This window comes from Jaculus jaculus, chromosome 11 (genome assembly GCF_020740685.1).
Source record: "Jaculus jaculus isolate mJacJac1 chromosome 11, mJacJac1.mat.Y.cur, whole genome shotgun sequence".
NCBI classification, from domain to species: domain Eukaryota; kingdom Metazoa; phylum Chordata; class Mammalia; order Rodentia; family Dipodidae; genus Jaculus; species Jaculus jaculus.
In genome coordinates, this window is record NC_059112.1 from 4,326,093 (window position 1) to 4,350,723 (window position 24,631).

The window sequence follows — 24,631 nt, forward strand, 5'->3', positions numbered from 1 at the left end:
CAGACACACAGGTGTGGAACGCACCTTCGGTATCGCGCATTTGCTCCACCAAATCTGTGATATCCTCCCAAGAGTCTTTGCAAACAGCAAAAAGAAAGGAAAAGAAAGAAAGAAAAAATGTCATGCATGCCACAAAGGGAAAGGGTTGTTAAAAATATGATTCCAGGGCTGGAGAGATGGCTTAGCGGTTATGCGCTTGCCTGTGAAGCCTAAGGACCCCGGTTCGAGTCTCGGTTCCCCAGGTCCCACGTTAGCCAGATGCACAAGGGGGCGCACACGTCTGGAGTTTGTTTGCAGAGGCTGGAAGCCCTGGCACGCCCATTCTCTCTCTCCTCCTCTATCTGTCTTTCTCTCTGTGTCTGTTGCTCTCAAATAAAAAAAAAAAAAAAAAAAAAAAGATTCCAAAAGGAAACAGAAAGGGAGGGTTCTACAGTGAGCGCAGCTGGCAGAAGACCAGCCAGGCAGTGGATTAACCAACCTCACTAAGGCGCTTCAAGACTAAGGTTTCTTACTGCAAAACTTCAAACAAAAGCAACAAATACGCTTAGCTCTTAAAAGGCACAGATTTCTTTTCTACTGAAATCAAAGTTCGACTCTGAATTTAAATGTGCAGCACGGTAACATCACTCAACTTGGCTTCTCATCACGAAGTGACTCTGGAGCATGTGGGGCATACTGCGGAACCAGGCAAAGCTCGGGATGAACGAGGCTTCTCTTAACAGAACCACAGCACACGCAAGCATGCTTCCTAACTCCCATCCACACGGGATTGATGCCAAACAAGCACACAGGATGCAGGGATATCTCTGACACTTGGAAGCTAAACCAGGACAGCACCGTGGGATGCACTACCTACATTCTATATATAGCTCCCAGGGACGGCACTGCAGGAGTCTCCAGTGCTGTGTGGAACGTCTCATGAACACTCTACATTCTACATTCAGCTCACAGGGACGGCACTGCAGGAGTCTCCAGTGCTGTGTGGAACATCTCATGAACACTCTACATTCTACATACAGCTCCCAGGGACGACACTGCAGGAGTCTCCAGTGCTGTGTGGAACATCTCATGAACACTCTACATTCTACATTCAGCTCACAGGGATGACACTGCAGGAGTCTCCAGTGCTGTGTGGAACATCTCATGAACACTCTACATTCTACATTCAGCTCACAGGGACGGCACTGCAAGAGTCTCCGCGCTGTGTGGAACGTCTCATGAACACTCTACATTCTACATTCAGCTCACAGGGACGGCACTGCAGGAGTCTCCAGCGCTGTGTGGAACGTCTCATGAACACTCTACATTCTACATACAGCTCACAGGGACGGCACTGCAGGAGTCTCCAGTGCTGTGTGGAACGTCTCATGAACACTCTACATTCTACATACAGCTCACAGGGACGGCACTGCAGGAGTCTCCAGTGCTGTGTGGAACGTCTCATGAACACTCTACATTCTACATACAGCTCACAGGGACGACACTGCAGGAGTCTCCAGTGCAGTGTGGAACGTCTCATGAACACTCTACATTCTACATACAGCTCCCAGGGACGGCACTGCAGGCGTCTCCAGTGCAGTGTGGAACGTCTCATGAACACTCTACATTCTACATACAGATCCCAGGGACGACACTGCAGGAGTCTCCAGTGCTGTGTGGAACGTATCATGAACACTCTACATTCTACATTCAGCTCCCAGGGACGACACTGCAGGCGTCTCCAGTGCTGTGTGGAACATCTCATGAACACTCTACATTCTACATTCAGCTCCCAGGGACGGCACTGCAGGCGTCTCCAGTGCTGTGTGGAACGTATCATGAACACTCTACATTCTACATTCAGCTCCCAGGGACGGCACTGCAGGCGTCTCCAGTGCTGTGTGGAACTTATCATGAACACTCTACATTCTACATTCAGCTCCCAGGGACGGCACTGCAGGCATCTCCAGTGCTGTGTGGAACGTCTCATGAACACTCTACATTCTACATACAGCTCACAGGGACGGCACTGCAGGAGTCTCCAGTGCTGTGTGGAACATCTCATGAACACTCTACATTCTACATACAGCTCACAGGGACGGCACTGCAGGAGTCTCCAGTGCTGTGTGGAACGTCTCATGAACACTCTACATTCTACATACAGCTCACAGGGACGGCACTGCAGGCGTCTCCAGTGCTGTGTGGAACGTCTCATGAACACTCTACATTCTACATTCAGCTCCCAGGGACAACACTGCAGGAGTCTCCAGCGCTGTGTGGAACGTCTCATGAACACTCTACATTCTACATACAGCTCCCATGGATGACACTGCAGGAGTCTCCAGTGCTGTGTGGAACGTATCATGAACACTCTACATTCTACATACAGCTCCCATGGATGACACTGCAGGAGTCTCCAGTGCTGTGTGGAACGTATCATGAACACTCTACATTCTACATACAGCTCCCAGGGACAACACTGCAGGAGTCTCCAGCGCTGTGTGGAACGTCTCATGAACACTCTACATTCTACATACAGCTCACAGGGACGACACTGCAGGAGTCTCCAGTGCTGTGTGGAATGTCTCATGAACACTCTACATTCTACGTACAGCTCACAGGGACGGCACTGCAGGAGTCTCCAGTGCTGTGTGGAACGTCTCATGAACACTCTACATTCTACATTCAGCTCCCAGGGACAACACTGCAGGAGTCTCCAGTGCTGTGTGGAACGTCTCATGAACACTGTACATTCTACGTACAGCTCCCAGGGATGACACTGCAGGAGTCTCCAGTGCTGTGTGGAATGTCTCATGAACACTCTACATTCTACATACAGCTCCCAGGGACAACACTGCAGGAGTCTCCAGTGCAGTGTGGAACATCTCATGAACACTCTACATTCTACGTACAGCTCCCAGGGACGACACTGCAGGAGTCTCCAGTGCTGTGTGGAACATCTCATGAACACTCTACATTCTACATACAGCTCACAGGGACGGCACTGCAGGAGTCTCCAGTGCTGTGTGGAACGTCTCATGAACACTCTACATTCTACGTACAGCTCACAGGGATGGCACTGCAGGAGTCTCCAGTGCAGTATGGAACGTCTCATGAACACTCTACATTCTACCTACAGCTCCCAGGGACGACACTGCAGGAGTCTCCAGTGCTGTGTGGAACATCTCATGAACACTCTACATTCTACATACAGCTCTCAGGGATGACACTGCAGGAGTCTCCAGTGCTGTGTGGAACATCTCATGAACACTCTACATTCTACATACAGCTCACAGGGACGACACTGCAAGAGTCTCCAGTGCAGTGTGGAACGTCTCATGAACACTCTACATTCTATATACAGCTCTCAGGGATGGCACTGCAGGAGTCTCCAGTGCTGTGTGGAATGTCTCATGAACACTCTACATTCTACGTACAGCTCACAGGGACGGCACTGCAGGAGTCTCCAGTGCTGTGTGGAACGTATCATGAACACTCTATGTTCTACGTACAGCTCACAGGGATGGCACTGCAGGAGTCTCCAGTGCAGTGTGCAACGTATCATGAACACTCTACATTCTATATACAGCTCTCAAGGATGGCACTGCAGGCGTCTCCAGTGCAGTGTGAAACGTCTCATGAACACTCTACATTCTATATACAGCTCTCAGGGATGGCACTGCAGGCGTCTCCAGTGCAGTGTGGAACATCTCATTCACTCTGTACATTCTACATACAGCTCTCAGGGATGGCACTGCAGGAGTCTCCAGTGCAGTGTGGAGCATCTCATGAACATTCTACATTCTACAGTTCTAGGAAAAAAATAAGTGCCATCAGCCTTTCATCTCAGGAAGGAATTTGGTATCTTAGAGAAGTGAGGAAGCTCTCAGGCAGCTGTGGTGGTAAAAACCCACCCTCTTTTGCTGAGGACCATTAGTATTTAAAAACCACAATAATTATTGGGTAGAATAAAGACATGGAACCAGGTGTCTTATAAAGTCATCAATGTTCCATCTGGAAAGTTCAGATTTACTATAGTGTAATAAAATGCCTGATGTGGCAAAAACGGACCCAACAACAACAAATTGCAAAGAAGAAGCCAGAATGAAGGTTCACGGTACCACAGTATTAAATTGTTTTACTGGGGCTGGTGGGATGGCTTAGCAGTGCATGCCTGTGGAGTTTGTTTGCAGCTAGAGGCCATGATGTGCCCATTCTCTTTGTCTGTCTGCCTGCCTGCCTGCCTGCCTGCCTGCCTGTCTCTCTCTCTCACTCTCAAGTAAATAAATGAAAATAAAATATTAGGGACTGGGGAGATGGTTTGGTGGTTAATGTGCTTGTGTGCAAAGCCCAAGGACCAAACTTTGATTCTCTAGTACCACTGTAGACCACAAACACAAGTTGGCACATGCATCTGGAGTTTGTTTGCAATGGTTAGAGGCCCTGGCATGCCCATTCTCTTTCTTAAGCCAAAAAAAAAAAAAAAAAAAAAGAAAAGAAAAAAAAATAGCTAAGAAAATATTTTAAAAATTGAGCTGTTTTACAGTTGTTTGGCTGGTTTTATAAGACAGGTCTTGGGAAGCTGGGTATGGTGGCACAGGCCCACTATCTCATCATTCAGGAGTCAGAGCCAGGAGCATCAGAAGTTCAAGGTCATCCTTGCCTATTTAGTGAGTTGGAGGCCAGCCAAGGCTACATGAAACCCTGTCTCAAAAAAAATAAAAATTGGGCTGGAGAGATGGCTTAGCGGTTAAGCGCTTGCCTATGAAGCCTAAGGACCCCGGTTCGAGGCTCGGTTCCCCAGGTCCCACGTTAGCCAGATGCACAAGGGGGCGCACGCGTCTGGAGTTCGTTTGCAGTGGCTGGAGGCCCTGGCGTGCCCATTCTCTCTCTCTCCCTCTATCTGTCTTTCTCTCTATGTCTGTTGCTCTCAAATAAATAAATAGAAAATGAACAAAAAAAATTTAAAAAAAAATTAAAATAAATAAATAAATAAAAAAGCTGGGCATGGTGGCACACGCCTTTAATCCAAGCATTTGGGAGGCAGAGGTAGGAGGATCTCCATGAGTTCGAGGACACCCTGAGACTGCATAGTGAATTCCAGGTCAGCCTGGGCTAAAGTGAGACCCTACCTCAGCAAAAAAAAAAAAAAAAAAAAAAAAAAAAAAAAAAATTAAGCCAGGAGTGGTGGTGCAAGCCTTTAAAAAAGACAAGACAAAGACATCCCTTCCCCCAGGCACTTCACAGCCGTCACCCCAAAGTGCTGAGTACTAGAAAACTCACAGTGAGAAAGCTTCCCTTTGGAGTTGTAGCTCAGTGGTCACAGCTCCTGCCTGGCAAGATGTCCTTGGTATGTTTTCAGTACCATACAAACAAACAAAACAAGCATGTGCCAGGCTGGGACATGGCTGAGCAGATGCTCACTTGCAAAGGCTGTCAGCTCAGGTTCAATTCCCCAGTCCTCACATAAAGCTAGACACACAAATTGGCACATGCATCTGGAGTTGTTTGCAGCAGCCAGAGGCCCTAGCATGACCATACATACACATTCTCTCTCTCTCTCCATGCAAACAGATAAAAATATTTTTTTAAAATTTTGTCCTATTAAGCTCTTTATACCCTACAAAAGAAGTACTCTATCTGCCTCTTTCTCTCTCTCAGATAAAGACATAAATAAAACACTTTAAAAAATTACAATTGAAAGTGGGTGTGGTGGTGCACGCCTTTAATCCCAGCACTCGGGAGGCAGAGGCAGGAGGATCGTTGTGAATTCAAGGCCATCCTGAGACTACACAGTGAATTTCAGGTCAGCCTGAGCTAGAGCGAGACCCTGCCTGAAAAACAAAACAAAATACAATTGACAGACTGGGTCAGCCTGAACTTCATCCAAGCTCCGTCACCGAGCAGTACTTACCAAGCCTGGGTGAGCACACTCCAGGGCCTGGGGCAAGCAGCTTCAGGTCATTAGCACAGCTGAAGCTGCCCAGCGCAGAAGCTTGGGAGTGAGTGCCACTGCAAGACGGGGGCGTGGGCACGGGGCGTGAGTAGCGCCCACAACCCTGGGCACTTGTAGGCAGAGAGGCTGGAGAATCAAGAACTGGGAGGCCAGCCTGGGCTACGTGGCCAGACCTTGTCTCAAAAACACCAATCAACCAAACATACAAACAAAACACTGTAAAAAAGATATATGGGAGGGGGCAGATTAAAGAATAAAACAGAAGCTCTTGCTAAGAAAGGTTTAAACAAAGCTCACCACTGGAGTCACGCCGCCGGGCCGTGGGCACAAGGCAGAGCAGCGCAGAGGCCAGGGCTGAGCCAGCGGAATCAGGGCTGCAGGAAAGTGAAAGTGACCTGGAACAGGCAGATCAAAGCTGGCCTCTGCGCCACAGCCACCCAGGTGTGAGGCAACTCCTTCGCGCTCACATGGGCGCTGTGGAACACCGCACATCTACTGGGACTTCTCACCCAGATTTAGGATTTTACGAAAGCCCAGAGGCTGCTGGGTAAAACTCACCATGAAAGGGTGACTAACCACGTGGTCCTCCAAGTGGAGCAACAAGAAAAGAACTTTGCCCAGTAGGCTCCTGAGAGCATGCAAGAAGGCACAGGCTTCTCTGGGTCAGACATTTGCAAGGACTGCCTGTGCGCATGTCACCAGTGCTGGTGACCCACAGGTAGGTCTCAGGCTGACTGCTTGTGACAAGCGTGTCCTTAATGTCAGCAAGGGTGATGACTGGGAGTGTGTCAGAGCCATGCAAGGTCAGCACAGAGCTGTGGAAGGAGGAGCTTGGTGATCTGGGCTTTGTTTTTTGAACACTTAGGAATGGAATAAGCAGGGTGTGGTGCTCACAGGAATGTAATTCCAGCATGTGGAATGTGGAGGCAAGATGGCAGGAATTTAAGGACATCCCTGGCTATATGATAAGTTTGACACCAGCCTGGGCCACATGAGACCCTGTCTCAAAAAACCAAAAGGAGAAGGAATAAATACAATGCTACTGTGACTGTCCCTAAGTGTAGTGACTGGAGGACACTCTGCAGTGCACACAACCGTTCAATGTCAGGAAAGCTGTATGTGAGTAATCACAAAGCCTGTGGCCTAGAAAACACAAAGTATCTACTAGGAATATTAAAAAAGTCACCGGAAGCAGCAATTCTGCTTTGAAAAGGTGGCTGTTCCTACTCATGTACCCCTGGGACTTTAAAAGAAAACTTGGGGGGCTGGAGAGATGGCCCAGCGGTTAAAGGCACTTGTATTTGTATTAAAAAGTGTGGCTGCCAGGCGTGGTGGCACATGCCTTTAATCCCAGCACTCAGGAGGCAGAGGTAGGAGGATCTCCGTGAGTTTGACGCCACCCTGAGACTCCATAGTGAATTCCAGGTCAGCCTGGGCTAGAGTGAGACCCTACCCTGAAAAACAAAACAAACAAAAAGTGTGGCTATATTAGCTTGAGAATAAGCTCTTAAAACTTATTTTATTTATTACAAACTCCAGATGCATGCACCACCTTGTACATCTGGCTTACATGGATACTGAGGAATTGAACCTGGGTCCTTTGGTTTTTCTGGAAAGCACCTTAACCACTAAGCCATCTCTCCAGCCCTTAAAATTTACTATATTCATGGATTACAGGTCTGTGCACCATGCCTGAACTTCCTGTCTGAAAGCTGGTCTCAAATGCAGTGATTCTCCTACCCTAGTCTCCTGAGGGCTGGGATTGCAGGCGTGGCCCACTATAGCCTGGCCAAGCAAGAGGTTTTAAATCTGATTCTCCCTACACACTACTGCAGGCTGCATACTCTGAAGAGGTTTCACATCTGGAAGTCTCTCCCTAGACACTCTTAGTACACACAATCATCTGAAATGTGTTTGCCTGATCATTTTGTCTGAGGGTTTTTTTTTTGTTTGTTTGTGACTTCTTTGATTTCCAAATTTATTATTTTCCATATTTATCTTGCTGATTATGAATTTAATACTGTTTTAGTCAAATAGAACATTTAAGATTTTACAGTTTACTGATAATTTGTGATAAGCTAAAATGTTTCCCAAAGATATTCATGTTCTAACCCCTGCAGTAAAATTACTCTCATTTTATAAGAAGACAGGGTCTTTACATAGAATGATTAAATGGTCGTGGGATTAACCCAGACAATGCATTCTTAGTCGTGAGACAGTCGCAGAGAAGCCACGTGAACATGGAGGCGGGCAGTCAAGGGCGCACTCGCAGGACGAGGGATGCCGCCAGTCATCAGCGCTGAGGGGACAAGGACAGGCTCTCCCCTGGGACGCCTGGGTTAGCTTAGGTACAACGATTAACTTCTAGACTCCAAAACTATGTTACTACCTTGGTGACAATTTGTTACAACATACACAGGAAGCTAAAGTGACTTGTTAAGGCCTGGAATAGGGCCTCTCCTATGGAATGGTCTTTACAGCCCAGAGAAGCACGCACAGCCTGGTCTTCTGGAGGGGAGAGTGTTTTACATGTAGCACTTGGTTCTTCTCCATCAGAAATGGGTTCTAAGGCCCTTGTGGATGCTTCAAAACTGTGGGGTACCATGCTGTCTGTATGCTACGTATTTTCCTTACTCTCTCAAGTACTTTCCTACACATATATACTTATGATAAAGTTGAATGTATAAACTAAGCCCAGGAGGTTAATGATAACTAACAAGACAATAATGATATACTGTGGTAAGACCACAAGCATGCAGAAAATACACGTTATATTCTGAACATTTCCCTAGGTGGCTGAATTCTGTTCCACAACAGTATTTACTGCCTGCTGTGCAGACATTCTACAACTATTAAGTTATTTTCCTCTTGGGCTCTTTAAGTGGCTTTCAAAGTTCACTGCTACCTTACTGAAAGTCACAGTACTGAGATAACATACCTGTCACGTAAGTCAAAACTGTATCTCTGATTACCCCCAGGACAGGTTACTGGAGGTAACTTCCGAAGGCATGGGACTCCTAGCGACAAGGTGATTTGCACAGAGCGTGCTGGGATTCACGGCCTCGAGGCAGCGCCGCCAGGGGTGCTCCCTCCTCAGCACAGAACGCTGGTCCCCGGGAAGGACGAGCTGCCGTGTTCCAAACACGAATTCAGAATAGGCTAAACAATTAAGAAGAAAGAAACCCCCAAACCACAGCTAAGGTATATTTCAACAGAGGCAAGGTATCTCAGAAATCTTCTCTTCTGACGTTAGTTTGTTTCTGAGGCTACAAGAATTACTGAGTATACCTAAGGTTTGTCTACTGTGAACGTACTCGGCACTGCGAGGACATCTACAGATGAAAAGGAAAGTTTTTGCCCCAAAGGACTTTTATATAGGTTAGTAGAAATTAGAATTAAGCCGGGCGTGGTGGCGCACGCCTTTAATCCCAGCACTCGGGAGGCAGAGATAGGAGGATCGCCGTGAGTTCAAGGCCACCCTGAGACTACAGAGTTAATTCCAGGTTCGCCTGGACCAGAGTGAGACCCTACCTCGAAAAACCAAAAAAAAAAAAAAAAAAAAAAAGAAATTAGAATTAACTAAGGGGAGAGTGTTTGTGAGCACACTGAAACAATGTGCACAATACTGGGGAGACTCACGAGAGGATGAGAGTTTGTTAGCGAAGGGCTCATGTGTGCAGTGAGTCAGGAGGTGGGCCCTCTCCTGACTCGGCGCTCCCACAGGCTCCTGAGGGGCCAGTGTAAGGAGCTCGGGCTGCTAGGTATCGAATCAACAGCCCCCTTGGATAGGAAAGTATAATAAAAAGGAGTCTGAAAGCATGTTGGAGAAACAAAGTCTCTTGGAGAAAGGCTTGGGCATGTGTGGCTGAAGAGTCAGGATTTAATATGGCTGCTACTCAATCCATCCCGAGTCAGGAACACCCTTGCCACACGTAGCTTTTCGTGCCACTTTTCAATTTTTAGTTTTTTAAGGTAGGGTCTCACTCTAGTCCAGGCTGACCTGGAATTCACTGTGTAGTCTCAGGGTGGCCTTGATCTCTCAGCGATCCTCCCACCTCTGCCTCCTAAGTGCTGGGATTAAAGGCACACGCCACCATGCCTGGCTATCATGCCACTTTGGTATAGTCCTGTGGAGAACATTTCAAATAAAGCATAAGAAGACTGGGACATGGTGGTGTATGCTTATCCCAGAACTCAGAAGGCAAAGACAGTATGGTTTCCACACGCTCCAGGCCACTCTGGTGTACCTACTGAGTTCTGGGTCAGTCAGGACTACACAGCAAAGACCCTGTCTCAAGTAAACACGAGACACCTGGACTCCGCAGTGATACCGCCAGTGCTCATATTTACTACTCAGCGCTTATGGCCTCATTGAGACGCTCACAGGACTTCAGCCGGACGATGCTCAATTATGGACAAAGCCACCGGAACTGACACAGGAGAGACCACGAGGACTTATCACTGCTGGGTAATGATGTAACTGAATCCAAAGAGACATAAGCGATGCTTCTGACGACCAACACAACAGCTGAAAGTATCAATCACTAAATAAACCCCATGATTGTGACACCACCTTCACTGTTAGCAGGCATATACCAGCTTTCCACGGCCTAGTCCCTACGTGGCCACTGTCTGATGTGGAGTGGGCACTGGGCCTCACGCAAGCCTGGAGTAAGCACGCCACACTCAACGAGCCTCCTGAGCCCTGCTGTTCATTCAGCTGAAATCACACTCGCTAGGTACCAAGAAGTCTTCATGTCATTTTCTATTCTGTTCCTCTGATTCTAGTTGAAAGTCAACAATCCCCCATAAATAATATTCTTTTTTGCTGGGTGTGGTGGTGCACGCCTTTAATCCCAGCACTCGGGAGGCAGAGGTAGGAGGATCACTGTGAGTTCAAGGCCAACCTGGGACTACAGAGTGAGTGACACATCAGCCTGGGCTAGAGGGAGACCCTACCTTGAAAAAAACCAAAACCCAAAACAAAACCAAAAGCAAAATAAATAAATAAAAACAAGCCAAGCTGACAGAAAGCTGGAAGAAGCTATTCTGCATGCAGTTCAATGGGAGAGAGAGAAATCACCAATGAAGATACTCAACAGTGGACACTGCAAGCCTTAGATTTGGCCAACCAGGCCAAATGAGCCAACAGGTGCAATTGTGGCAAGTTTGTCATGGTAGAAACCAACTGCTCTCTAATTGGACTGGAGGCCCAGTCCATGGGAGGGAATACATCCCTGATGCTGAAAACTTAAAACAGGGGTAGTCATGAACACTAGGGGTGTAATGTCTGCTGCTATCTGGCTAAATGTACATATTATGCTTATCAAACTGCCCAGTAAGCACTTCTTTTAATGTTCATACCCTTATATTAATTCTACTATCACTTTTGGTAGAGAATCTTCTCTTTTCAGATGGCAGTGACCTTGGGACGACTCAGAAGGCATCATGGTGCTGGGAAGAAGTGACTGGAGTACTCAGTAGTGTAATATCTCTGTCACACCTTCCAAGGCTCAGGGTCTCATGCGGAAGAGGTGGCAGAAAGAATTTAAGAGCCAAAGGAAGGGTAGGACTCCTTACAACATGCTCCCCCCAGACACAAAATGGCCTGCATATCGATGACCTCACAGTGCCTGACACTACCTACACAAGACCATCTAAGAGGAGGAAAAGATCATGACATCAAAATAAAAGATAGACTGATTGAGATGGGGAGGGGATATGATGGAAAATGGAGTTTCAAAGGGGAAAGTTGCGGGAGGAGGCTATTACCATGGTATAATAAGAATTTGAAAAACAAAACAACAACAACAAAAAAAGTCAAGCATGGTGGTGCATGCCTTTAATCCCAATACTTAGGAGGCAGCCTGGGCTAGAGCAAGTCCCTACCTCAAAAAACCAAAAAGTAAAATAATAATAAAACAGTACCTCCCTTCTAAAATAGTGAGCTTACAAAATAATGCAGCACAGTGCTAGGCACAGCGTAATCTGAAAATATGTTCACTGTAAAGAAACTCTGACACATGACCATAAACCTCACAGAAAATCCCAACCCTTTCACCTCATTCACTTCTTGCTTTTGTAAATCCCCAAGACAAACAGACAGTCCGTAATGAAGTTATAAAGCAAACACATCAGTCTTTCCTTTTGGCTTCTAGATGCTTCACTGTGTTGAAGAGACATTGGGTTCTTCCCAACTTTTGGGTACAGTAGTGGGTTCCGAACGGAGGGGACTCTCCAGGAGGCGGTTCCTGCCCAGGGCTTTCCTGTCCCTGGATCTAAGACCGCTGACTTCGAAGATGGTCTCGGCCAGTTCATGCTTCACATGCTTTGTTCCAGCGACGGGCAAAGCTCCGAGGAGCACAGTAACCAACAGTGCCCTGCTGAAGGGCCTCGTGAGCAAGTAAGTTTTTTGCTTATTAAAATACTTTAATAAGTAGAGATCCAGAACAAGCCCGGTCCCTCTCACTTTAGCTGTTTTCTGCGTTGCTGCCCCAATCAATTTACCCGCAATCCATTTGGCATGGACGGATGAACAAACTACTGACATTATGTGGCTTTGGACACCTTCAAATTCTCGTCCTCACATCTTTAATCCTAGGATGTGGGAAGCTGAGGTGAAAAGACCCCCATGGGTTTAAGGCCAACCTGGTTATAGAGCGAGTTCCAGGTCAGCCTCGGCTTCAGTGAGACCCTATTTTAAAAACAACATAAATCGGGCATGCCAGTGCACGCCTTTAATCCCAGCACTCCGGAGGCAGAGGTAGGAGAATTGCTGTGAGTTCGAGGCCACCCTGAAACCACATAGTCAATTCCAGGTCAGCCAGGACTACAGTGAGACCCTACCTCGAAAAACAAAAACAAAAAAAAAAACAAAAAAAAAAAACAAAAAACAAACAACCAACAACAAAAAACCAACCAACCAAACAAACAAAAACAACATAAAAAAATAGATCTGGGGAGATGGCTCAGTAGTTAAAGGTGTTTGCTTACAAAGCCTATCAGCCTGGAGTTCAATTCCCCAGCCACCTACATCAAACCCGATGGGCATTCATTTGCAGTGGCAGGAGACACTAGTGAGCATACACACACACACACACACACACACACGTACGTGCAAATAAATGTTTTTTTAAAGAATGTGGAAGACAAAAGGAAATTAGTTGAAAACTGGACATTCAGTTGAAGAATTAGGGATTTGGGGCTGGAAAGATGGCTTAGTGGTTAAGGCACTGGCCTGCAAAGCCAAAGGACCCAGGCTCAATTTCCCAGGACTTATGTAAGCCAGATGCACAATGTGGCACATGCGCCTGGAGTTTGTTCGCAGTGGCTGAAGGTCCATTCCCTCTCTATCTGGCTCTCTCTAAAATAAATAAAAATAAATACAAATTTAAAAAAAAGGGATTTCACTTATAACACAAATCCTATTAAAAATAGAACATTTTACTGGGTAAAGAAAATAAGCTTAAAAATATAATTTTCTCTCTTTAGCAACTGAGCCATCTCCCCAGCCTGTTTTCTCTCTTGAAATAGAGCACTACTTTAATCTTTTAAGTCAAATTCAATTTAGTCACATAAGGTATAAGATACAAAAGGCTCAGAACTTCATTCTTTTTGTTTGCTTTTTTTTTTTTTGAGGTAGGTTCTTACTCTAGCCCAGGCTGGCTTGGAACTCTCTGTAGCCTCAGGCTGGGCTCAAACTTCGTCCTATCTCTGCTCCTGAGTGCTGAGAGTAAAGGTGTGCACCACCATGCTGGGCTTTTTGTTGTTGTTGTTGGTTTTTCAAGGTAGGGTCTCACTCTAGCCCAGGATGTCCTGGAATTCACTCTGTAGTCTCAGGCTAGCCTCAAACTCATGGCGATCCTCCTACTTTTGCCTCCTGAGTGTTGGGACTAAAGGCATTTGCTACCATGCCTGGCTGGGGACTTCATTCTTTACATATTCTGTTTCAGATATTGAGAAGAGAGTGGGAGAGAATTAAGAGCATTGGAATATTGTCTATATGTCATCAATCAAAAGTTAAAAAAAAAAAAAGATTTTGTAGGGCCAGAGAGATGGCTTAGTGGTTAAGGCACTTGCCAGTGAAGCCTAAGGACCCATGTGCAACTCTCCAGATCCCATGTAAGCCAAGGTTGTGCAGGTGAACAAGGTCGCACATGCGCACTAGGTGGCACACGTGTCTGGAGTTTGATTAAGAGTGACTAGAGGCCCTGGCAGGCCAATTCATTCTCTCTCTCTCTCCCTCCCTCCCTCCCTCTCTCTCCCATTAAAAAAAAAAAAAAGAAAAAAGAAAAAGAAAGAAAGAAAGAAGTTTGTAGTCTGGCACAGGGACACACACCTTTAATCCCAGCATTTGGGAGGCAGAGGTAGGAGGATCACTGTGAGTTTGAGGCCAACCCGGGACTACACAATGAGTTCCAGGTCAGCCAGGCTAGAGTGAGACCCTACCTCGAAAAACAAAGCAAAACAAAACAAAAAGAAAGGTTTGTAAACATACAAATTGTCAGTTAGGTAACCAACAGGGTAACCTTATAAACCAAGCCACAATTACAGCCCAGTTGGTTGTTACACACGTGATAACAGCTTGTCCTGCATGTGCGCACGCGCGCACACATACACACATACACACACACACACACACACACCATGTATTGAGGAATTTCTGAAAACATCTCTCTTGTTTTCCTGATTTTGGAATTACACATATACTTGTTTCAATAATGCTGTGCCAAGAAATCCAGATGCAGGTGAGCAGAAATACTTATAAAACATTATGACTTAAAAAACATATCACCCATGTTAGGAGTGGTGTAATTTTGAAATCACCATAATCATGCTTTAAGGTGTTTTGCTGCTATTCTTGAGGAAAACAAAGGGTGCATCATCTCTAGATAATTGGCAATGCTTTAGTTTTCAGAAACTTGTGGCATACGCCTGTACTCCCTGCACTTGGGAGGTGGAGGGAAGAGGACCAGGAGTCCAAGAACAGCACTGGCTAACATAGCAAGTTCAAGGGCAGTCTGGACTGTTGTCCCTTCCCCACTCCCCCAAAAACCCAAGCCAAACCAAATTAAAAAAAAAAAAAAATACCCAACTCTATACAAACAAGGCTGGTGCTCCCATGTTGACAAAAGGGAAGTAAGTCATATCCCAAATCATGAATGTCCCACCCTTCCTTCCCTCCGACTTCCTACCTTCACAAAGGACAACCCTACTTGTCAAGGCGGCTGTCCATAAAGCGGGGGAGTCCCCTGGGGAGGTGTCAATGAGAGCCATGATGGGGGGGTGCAGGACTGGCCTCTTCGTCTGATGGCGCTCCTTTTGTTTGCCACAATTTGTCAGCATCAGACACCAAGCCTTCTCCTCCCTTCTCATTCCTAACTGGTGAAAGGAACCAGGACTCAAGCCCCGCACCCGGCTCTCATTCAGTCACCCCACCTTCAGCCCACAGCCCCGGGACTACTGAGCCATAAGCAAATGGCTTGTCTGTGGCTCACTTGTCCCTGCTTTCCCTTTACTGCCACCTCTCCCCCGCACCACTTTAACAGCCATGGCTAAGGGTCCCTGGAGACCTTGTGTCCACCCACAACACTGCTGCCAGAGGGTTTATTCCATATTAAAAACTGCTCCATACAGAGCCCCAGTAGCTGTTCATTAGAGTCAAGTCCAGACTCCTCAGTCTAGCCCCGTCCAGCTGGGCACCCTGTTGTGTCCACCACAGCATTGTAGGCTCTTAGCCACTTCCCGCGATTCCCTGGTGTGGGCAGTTGATGAGGTGGTTGGAGATGCCCTGCCTCACATCTGACTGCTGACCACGTCGCAAGGCCTAGCTCACGTCTCACACCTTGACGCCTCTCCTGACCCCTCCTCTCCTTCCTTGTAGACTCAATCCTTGGCTCTGTTCTTGAGGGACAATCTAAAGTTATAGATTTCTTCTATTTAAAAACAAAAGAAGAGCTGGAGAGATGGCTCAGTGGTTAAAAAATCACTGCTTGAAAGTGGTTAAAATTGTTGCTTGAAACATTGCCCTGGATTTTAACCCCCAGTAACTAAGTATGTGAGTTATACAAAGTGGTACAAGCATCTGTAGTTCATTTGTAGTGGCAGAAGGCCTTGGCATACCCATTCTCTCTCTCTCTTTGCAAATATATGAATATGTTTGTTTATAATATTTAAAACAAAACAAAACAAAAAACATATAAGCCCTGAGGAAGGGAGGGGAATGTGTCCAACCTTGCCTCCTAGGGTTAAGCAAAGCAGAGCCTCAGCCCAGGCCTTCCTACAGTGTTGAGCACAGCAAAGCCCATGAACAGTTGCAGAAAATACCACCTGGAAAGCACGGAGCTTCTATGGATACATCAGTTTCTTAAGAAGGGACATTTCTGCGTTTTTGCTGAGGGTCAGGGGCATCTATAAGTCAGACTTTCTTCTCTGAGGATCTGTCAGGTAGCCCAGATAGAAGGAGCTCCATTCTGTCAGCTATTCACATAACCAGTGATCACTACTACGTGGACATAGTTAAGTTAAATCTAATAGTTGTCACTGGTATTAACATTAAAGCAAACATTTTTTGGGTCCAAATGACTGTTAAGACAGCATTGGCTGGTGGAGCAAGGAACTCAAATCTCCGAGCAGTACCTCCTGGCTTCCTGCACCACTAGACCTGTGCAGGCCTTCAAGGCCAATAATTAAAAAAAAACAACCACAAAAAACTCCCATTTGAAATAACTGTTTCTTTTGTATAATTCAAGGTAAACTCCCCAAACATACTGTTAGCAACTCCACTTTTTCCCACATTCTCTTTAATTGGAAACTTACCTGCCTTAATCAAAGGACTGTCTCTTACAGTTCCATCTGTGCTCCTCATACATTTTCCACATTACTGTGCTCACATCTGCAGCAACACATTTCTCAATGAAGAATTTAAACAGGGGCTGGAGGGACAGCTTAGCAGTTAAAGTGCTTGCCGGCTAAGCCTAAGGACCCAGATTCAACTCCCCAGGACCCATGTAAGCCAGATGCACGAGGTGGTGCATGTGTTTGGAGTTCATTTGTAAAGGCTGGAGGCCCTGTTGCACCTATTCTCTCCCTCTCTCTCTCAAATAAGTAAATAAAATGTTTTTTAAAAAAGAATTCAAACAGAGCCAGGCGTGGTGGCGCACGCCTTTAATCCCAGCACTTGGGAGGCAGAGTTAGGAGGATCACCATGAGTTCGAGGCCACCCTGAGACTACATAGTGAATTCCAGGTCAACCTGGGCTAGAGTGAGACCCTACCTCAAACAAACAAACAAACAAACAAAACAAACAAAAAAGAATTCAAACAGGGCCAGCACAAATGTTTACACAAACCCAACAGTCCACTTTTCCTTACCCATAGAACTCTTGTGCAAAAAGCATATATATACTCAAAAAGTACTACAATTGTTTAGAATTATTTTTGCAAACTCTTCATAAAGGGATTTATAAATAAGGAAATATTTCATAGTACATGGTTTTCAAAAAACGATGGGGATTTCTTTTTTCAAACAAAATATGCAGAGACATTTGCTAAAAGGCTTCTGGCAGCTTTTTTCAAATAGCTCTGAGGCTGTGAGAAACAATATTGGCATTGTATAGAATTTCAGCTGTCATCTTCTGACCCTTGGGGACATAGCTGAGGGAAGCTGTTTAATTGATAAGCCCATTGCTAGCTGCCAAAGGTCTTCAAAAAACAAAAACCTGCTCTCAAGAAGCAATTTGACCGCTTTTGTTCTGGGTCATTGAGCCTTTCTAAAATTTTCTCAAGTCTGACTGGGAAGATAAAATTCTATCAAACAGAAAGATGAAATCATGGAAGACTACACAAGGTCAAGGGCAAGGGGTCACTTTTCCTAACTCCACCTGCAGTGCACTTCACCTTAGGACCTCTGGTCTTGTGCATACACCTGGACACCAGGCAGGAGCTCAGTAATACTTTCTTGTCACATGCTAGCATTTTAATCCTCATTATTTGAAGAAGAATAAACAGAAGCTGAGAAGCCATGATACTAAAAAGAAAACAACTTGCAGCTTGGCATTAAGAGAATTAAGGAGTAAAAGCCTGACAATGAAAGAAATGCCCGGCAATGCAGGAACTACTCTGAGAGAAAGTCAAGAGACCACAACAATTTCAAGGACACCGACACTGAAAATTTCAAATGAGTCATAATAGTAAACACAAGTAGTTTTTCAAGGAATATCTCAGGTTCCATAGACGGATCAGCATGTTAATTGTCTTCAACCTTTATAAGACATCTTTTCTTAGAGTTCATATCCTTACATCAATGCCAAATATGAAAGAGCTTTATCCTCTAACTTGATACAGAATAGATAAAAGGGTAGTGTTTTTGAACTATTTTCTCCATGCAGTAGCCTGCTTAACGCTCTACGTACACGCCAAGACACACTTCTGGTGTTCCTACTGTACTGATGTAGAATCCTATAATCCGTCATGCTTTCTTAATTTACTGCTAGGAGGCACTTGTAATTCGTACAATTGAAAACAGGAACAAAAATGATGACTTGCTTACTATGAGTGAGGATCAGATGTTCAAGTGATCTCAAATGTTCCCTTTTGGAGGCTTAGAGACAAAGAACTCTTAAGAGCACCAGCATCTTTGAAGGGAGACCTCAGGGGGTAGAACAAAAAATCTTTTCCCAGGAAAGGCGGATAAGGGGGCCGCGGGTAGGCGAGGATGAAAGGCCTCGATGGCCAAAAGCCGTGGCCGGCATGCAGGTCCCCGGCCCGGGAAGGCAGGCGGCGGCCGGGGAGGGGCAGAGGCGGCGGCCGGGCGCGACCGTACCTTCGTGGGTGGGCTCGGGGTCGGGCGTGAGCGAGATGTCGTCCAGCTCCCGCAGGCAGAGCCACTCTCCGTCCATGGACACGCGGAACTTGCACAGGTAGATGGTCTCCATGGCCGCCTGGGTGATCTTGTCGGTGGTGGGGGTGGGCGCGTCGCTCGGGGGCGTCAGGGCGGACATGATGACTCAGCGGCGAGCCGGCGCCGCTCACCCGCAGAGCCGCGCCGCCGAGCCCGGGAAAGCGGCCGGGCGGCTCCGCGACAAAGGGGAGCGCGCCGAGGAGGAAGGCCCGGGCGGCCGGGGAGCGCGGGCCCGCCCCTCGGAGCCGGGGAAGACGAGGGAGCGAAGACGCGCGAACGCCACGCCCGACTTCCCGACCGGCGCTGGAAAGCCGCTCAGCCGCCGCCGCCGCCGCCGCCCGGGCTCGGCCGCGCCGGGATGCGAGCGAGTCCCACGGCCGCCGCTCGCCAAGATGGCCGACGGGCGCGCGGCCGGGCCACGTGACCGCGCTCGGGACGCCCGGGATGCTGGGGACGCTTAGGGATGCTCGGGGACGCTTAGGGATGCTCGGGATGCTCGGGGACGCTTAGGGATGCTGGGGACGCTTAGGGATGCTCGGGATGCTCGAGACGCTTAGGGATGCTCGCGGACGCTCGGGATGCTCGGGGACGCTTAGGGATGCTCGGGACGCTCGGGATGCTGGGGACGCTTAGGGATGCTGGGGACGCTCGGGATGCTGGGGACGCTCGGGATGCTGGGGACGCTTAGGGATGCTGGGGACGCTTAGGGATGCTGTGGACGCTTAGGGATGCTCGGGACGCTCGGGATGCTCGAGACGCTTAGGGATGCTCGCGGATGCTCGGGATGCTCCGGGATGCTTGGGGACGCTTAGGGATGCTCGGGACGCTCGCGGACGCTCGGGATGCTCGCGGACGCTCCGGGATGCTCGCGGACACTCGGGATGCTCCGGGACGTTCGGGGACGCTCCGAGATGCTCGGGGACGCTCCGGGACAATTCGAGATGCTCGGGGACGCTCGGAGACGCTCGGGGATGCTCCGGGACAATTCGAGATGCTCGGGGACGCTCGGAGACGCTCGGGGATGCTCGGAGACGCTCCGGGATGCTCGGAGACGCTCGGGGATGCTCCGGGATGCGGGAAGAGCAACCTGACCGCTCGCCCTCGCCCTCCCCCTCCCTCTCCGCTGCACAACCCACTTCCAGACTGTGCTAGTCAAGCCACGATCAGACATGACACACTGCGCACATCTCCATCCGTCCCTCCCGCTGGGGACAGAAGGGCTGAAGAGCAAGAGGACTCATTCCAGCAGTGCTCCTCGGCAAAGACCGCACAAAGCACTGACAGTCGTTTATCACTTCTATCCTTACACATACGGCTTTTAAAATTCTTTACTACGCTAAAGGTGAGATTTCTAAGTAACAATAAAGCAAGCTTTTAATTGAAGTATCTTAAGTATCTATAACTTGCTTCTCCAAGATACAAAGGCCTGACCGTTTAAGACTGGATGGAAGAGTAAGTAAAGCAACCCTGAAGTTAAAAAACTGAAATCACGCTTGGGAGACGGCTCAGCAGTTAAGGGTGCTTGCTTATACAGCCTGCCCAGGTACCCACGTAAGCCAGGTGCACAAAGCGGTGCATGTCTGCAGCTTGGGTACAGCAGCAACAGGGCCTGATGTGTCCATACATAGCCCCACTCTCCTTTTCTCTTAAATAAATAAATGTGGAAGGAAGTAAAATCCTTCCTAATTAGAGTCCATTTCCTTCCTTTTTGGACACTGCTATATCTATTAAGTTTCTGCATTGAACATAGCATATATTTCTAAGGAGATGTTCAATCTGTGTCATATTTTAAAGTCGTCCCATCTTGGGACACATTATCTAATTCTCTTCAATCAGCTAACGTGTATGCGAATATATTCAGTCCAATGAAGTATTTATAGCTTGATAGCAAAAAGATTAGTACTGGCTTTCTGAGCTATTAAGTGGCAGAAGAATGCTAAGGACTTTCATTGAAAGTGTTTCAGAAAATTGAAAGCCAGCTTTTCTATTCAGAGATATTAGGGTTTGTTTGTTTGTTTGCTTGTTTGTTTTTGTTCTTTGAGGTAGGGTCTCTATTTTCCCAGGTTGACCTGGAATTAGCCTCAGGCTGGCCTTGAATTCACAGTGGGATTCTGCCTCAGCCTCCTGTGTGCTGGAATTAAAAGCATGTGCCACCATGCCTGACTAAAGGTTTTAGCTCTTTTCTTTTTTTTCTTTTTTTCTTTTGGTTTTCTGAGGTAGGGTCTCACGCTAGCTCAGGCTGACCTGGAAGTCACTATGTAGTCTCAGGGTGGCTTTGAACTCTCAGCGATCCTCCTATTTCTGCCTCCCTAGTGCTGGGATTAAAGGCGTGCATACGTCACCATGCTTAGCCCTAAAGGTTTTAACTTTAAGGTGAAATACACCATTTTAAGAACTTGGATCAAGAATTCAAGGATGGACTGGGAAGATGGCTTAGCAGTTAACGAGTCTGCTGGTCTTTTGATTCCCTAGTACCCACAAAAAGCCAGATGCATAAAATGGCCAATGCATCTAGAGTTTATTTGCAGTGGCAAGAGGCCCTGTTGTGCCCATTCTCTTTCTCTCTCTCAAATAAATAAATAGGCTGAGTGTGGTGTCACACACCTTTTTTATTTTTCTTTTGAGGTAGAGTCTTGTTTTAGCCCAGGCTGACCTGGAATTCACTATGGAGTCTCAGGGGTGGCCTTGAACTCACAGCAATCCTCGTACCGTGAGTTCAAGGCCGCCCTGAGACTCCATAGTGAATTCCAGGTCATCCTGAACTAGAGTGAGACCCTACCTCAAAAAAAACAAAACAAACAAACAAACAAAAAAAAAAAAAAACAGAAAGGAAAACAGAAAAAGCTGTAGGTCAATTATATAACCTTAAGGTTCAGAGCAATGGCCACATGGTCAAGCCTGACTGCGCTGTGATTTCTGGGTCCCACAGCCACTCTCTCCCTTTAGGGAAGGTTTCTTAGTGGACGCCTGAAACCAAGGATAGCCCATTTGACCTTGCACTATGCATACATGATAGTTTATAAATTAGAAGCACTTAGAGGTGAACAAAGAAACTAATTAGAAAAATAGAGTCTCTATAACCATATACTATAATAAGTTATGTAAATATGGTCTTTGTCTCAAAATATTGCACCAAACTCACCTTCTTCTTGTGATGATGTGAGGTGACTCAGGACCTAGTCAGGTAAATGACAGAGGCATTGTGACATAGTGCCACACGATCACATAAAGGTCACTTGAAACCACAGACTCTAACACAGGGTAGCTGACAGATGATAGAAGGGTACCTGTGTGTGGACACTGGCCAAATGGATTGATTCTGTCCTGAGCAGGATGGAGAGAAAAGGCCCAAGACTCCTTACAGTGGCGTGCAATTGAAAAGTTAGGAATTATGTATTTCTGGAATGTTCCATGTAATGTTTTCAGGTTATAGCTGACCTCAAGCAAATGAAAACCCAGAAAGTGAAATCATGGCTGGAGGACAAATGCTCCCCCTGAATTCAGACTGACCACAGCCATGACAAACAGCCTTTCACTAATTACGAAGAGGAGGCCTGGGTTGGATACAGCATCCCAGCACAACAGGAACACCTAGGTTATCAAGCAACAAGGACAGGAAAACCCTACCTCCCTCTCCCGAGTGCTTGTATTCAAGGTGTGAGCCACCATGCCCAGCTTAAGGACTTTTTACATTGTGTCTTTACTAAGTAAGTAGACGTATTAGCTTCACACAGAAGGAAAATATTCCATCAGTAAGACATACAAATCTCTACATCACGGAGTCTGCAGCAGCTCCTCACTGCTCATAGGCAAGGACTTATGACAATGAGTTGTGCTGCTCCTGGTGACTTGTAACTCCTTGAACCATAAGCCCAAATCAACCCTTCCTCTGAAGTTGCTTCTCATCAGGTATTTGGTCACAGCAATAGGGAAAATGACCAATAAATACAGCATTGCTTCACAGATAGTAACCAAAGATGACAATGGGTAGTTATGAAATGATTACACCCAGGAAGTTGAGTTATCATTATTTTGTTAGAAACAGATGCCACCAGGAGCAGCACAACTCATTGATTGTCATAAGTCATTAAAATTAACCAGGCTAAGACGAGAAAGAAGTTCCACCTTGGGAAATGAAGCTGATGTCATGGCTCGATGGCAGTAAACAATGACTTACACATGTGAACCTATTAACAGCTTATCTAAACAACTCTGGGAAATCTATTTGCCTCTCACCTGAATTTACACCGCTGTAAAATTAAAGAAACACCCAGCTTCACAAAGAGCACAGCCCTCCGTGAGAACTGCACATCATCTCTGAATCTGTTCACAGACCAAGTCCCAGGTTACCCAGCAGATGCTGGCTGATGCAGACATGTAACACCAAAGCACTCTCTATTCACTCTTTAAAACAACAACAACAAAAAGAACATGTCTTTAAAAATAAGTTTTAAAAACTTATTTATTTATTGAGTGAGAGAGAGAGAAAACAAAAGCAGATATATAGAGAGAATGGGCATGACAGGGCCTTCAGCGGCTATAAATGAACTCCAGATGCATGCACCACTTTGTGCATCTGGCTTACATGGGTCCTGGGGAATCAAATGTAGGTCCTTTGGATTCACAAGCAAACGCCTTAACCACTAAGCATCTCTCTGGCCTTCTATTCACTTTTGGTATTCCCCACCCCCCTTTGACTTCAACCTTGAAAAGTTTTCAGTGGTTTCAAAATCAAACTCAGTTTATATGTCAAGTCACTGGGGAGAGATTGCTTAGCAGCTAAGGTACTTGCTTGCAAAGCCAGATGGCTTGGGTTGGATTCTTCAGTACACACATAGAGCCTGATGCATAAAGTGGTGCATGTGTCTGGAGTTTGTTTGCAGTTACAAGAAGCAGGTTTGCTGAGTTGAACTTTCAGACCAGACACAGTTATGGAGGAAGGGATATTTATTGAAGCCTACATATCCAGGGGAAGTTCCATAATGGCAGAAGAAGCTGGCCTGCCTTCACAGGTCCAGGCAGAGAGAGAGAGAGAGAGAAGTACAAGCCTAAAGGTCAAAAGCCACAGCACACTTTAGGAACTCCAGCTAGGCACACTTTGCATATCTTCAGATTGAAATCTGAAACCCACCACCACACCTTAAGATCCACCCAGTGACACTGCCTCCAGCCAGGTGGCTGCAGATGCAAACTACAAACAATAAAGAACTGAATATATGGGGGGCCATCTATTCAAACCACCACAATACCCATTCTCTCTTCGTTTCCCTCTCTCTCTTTCCTTGCAAATAAGTAAATAAAAATAAAATTTAAAAAGTGGGCTGGAGAGATGAAGCAGTTACACGCTTGCCTGTGAAGCCTAAGGACTCTGGTTTGAGGCTCGATTCCCCAGGACCCACGTTAGCCAGATACATAAGGGGGCACATGCGTCTGGAATTCGTTTGCAGTGGCTGGAAGCCCTGCCATGCCCATTCTCTCTCTCTCACTGCCTCCTTCTCTTTGTCTGTCGCTCAAATAAATAAAATAAAAATATTAAAAAATTTAAAAAACATTTAAAAGAAGCTGGGCATGGGGATACACACATTTAATTCCACCACTTGGAAGTCAGAAGTTGGAGGAACACTGCAAGTTCGAGACCAGCCTGGGACTACAAGAGTGTCTTCCAGGTCATCCTGGGCTAAAGTGAGACCCTACCTTAAAAACAAAACAAAACAAACAAACAAACAAAAAGCAGCTGATTCTAACAAGGCTTTTTCCTCTCTCTCTAACAGAGTCTTGCTATGTAGCCCAGGCTAG

General features: G+C 46.6%; 1 protein-coding gene and 1 pseudogene across 9 annotated transcripts in view; both read right to left on the minus strand.

The window, feature by feature from the left end:
• Rufy3 (RUN and FYVE domain containing 3) overlaps positions 1–24,631 on the minus strand; it is a 79,874-nt gene that overhangs the window by 43,198 nt on the left and 12,045 nt on the right. For 3 of the 9 annotated variants that reach the window (XM_045161379.1, XM_045161378.1, XM_045161384.1), the window contains exon 1: positions 25–72. The exons of 2 other annotated variants lie outside the window; for them this stretch is intronic. In XM_045161379.1, coding sequence (XP_045017314.1) covers positions 25–40 — 16 coding nt within the window. In that variant the 5' untranslated portion in view covers positions 41–72. Of the gene's footprint in view, positions 1–24; positions 73–6,232; positions 6,399–18,757; positions 18,983–24,631 lie in introns of those variants that run through there. 4 more of the 9 variants (XM_045161377.1, XM_045161376.1, XM_045161380.1 and 1 more) reach the window with 4 other exon arrangements.
• Positions 11,841–12,485, minus strand: LOC123464438 (annotated as a pseudogene).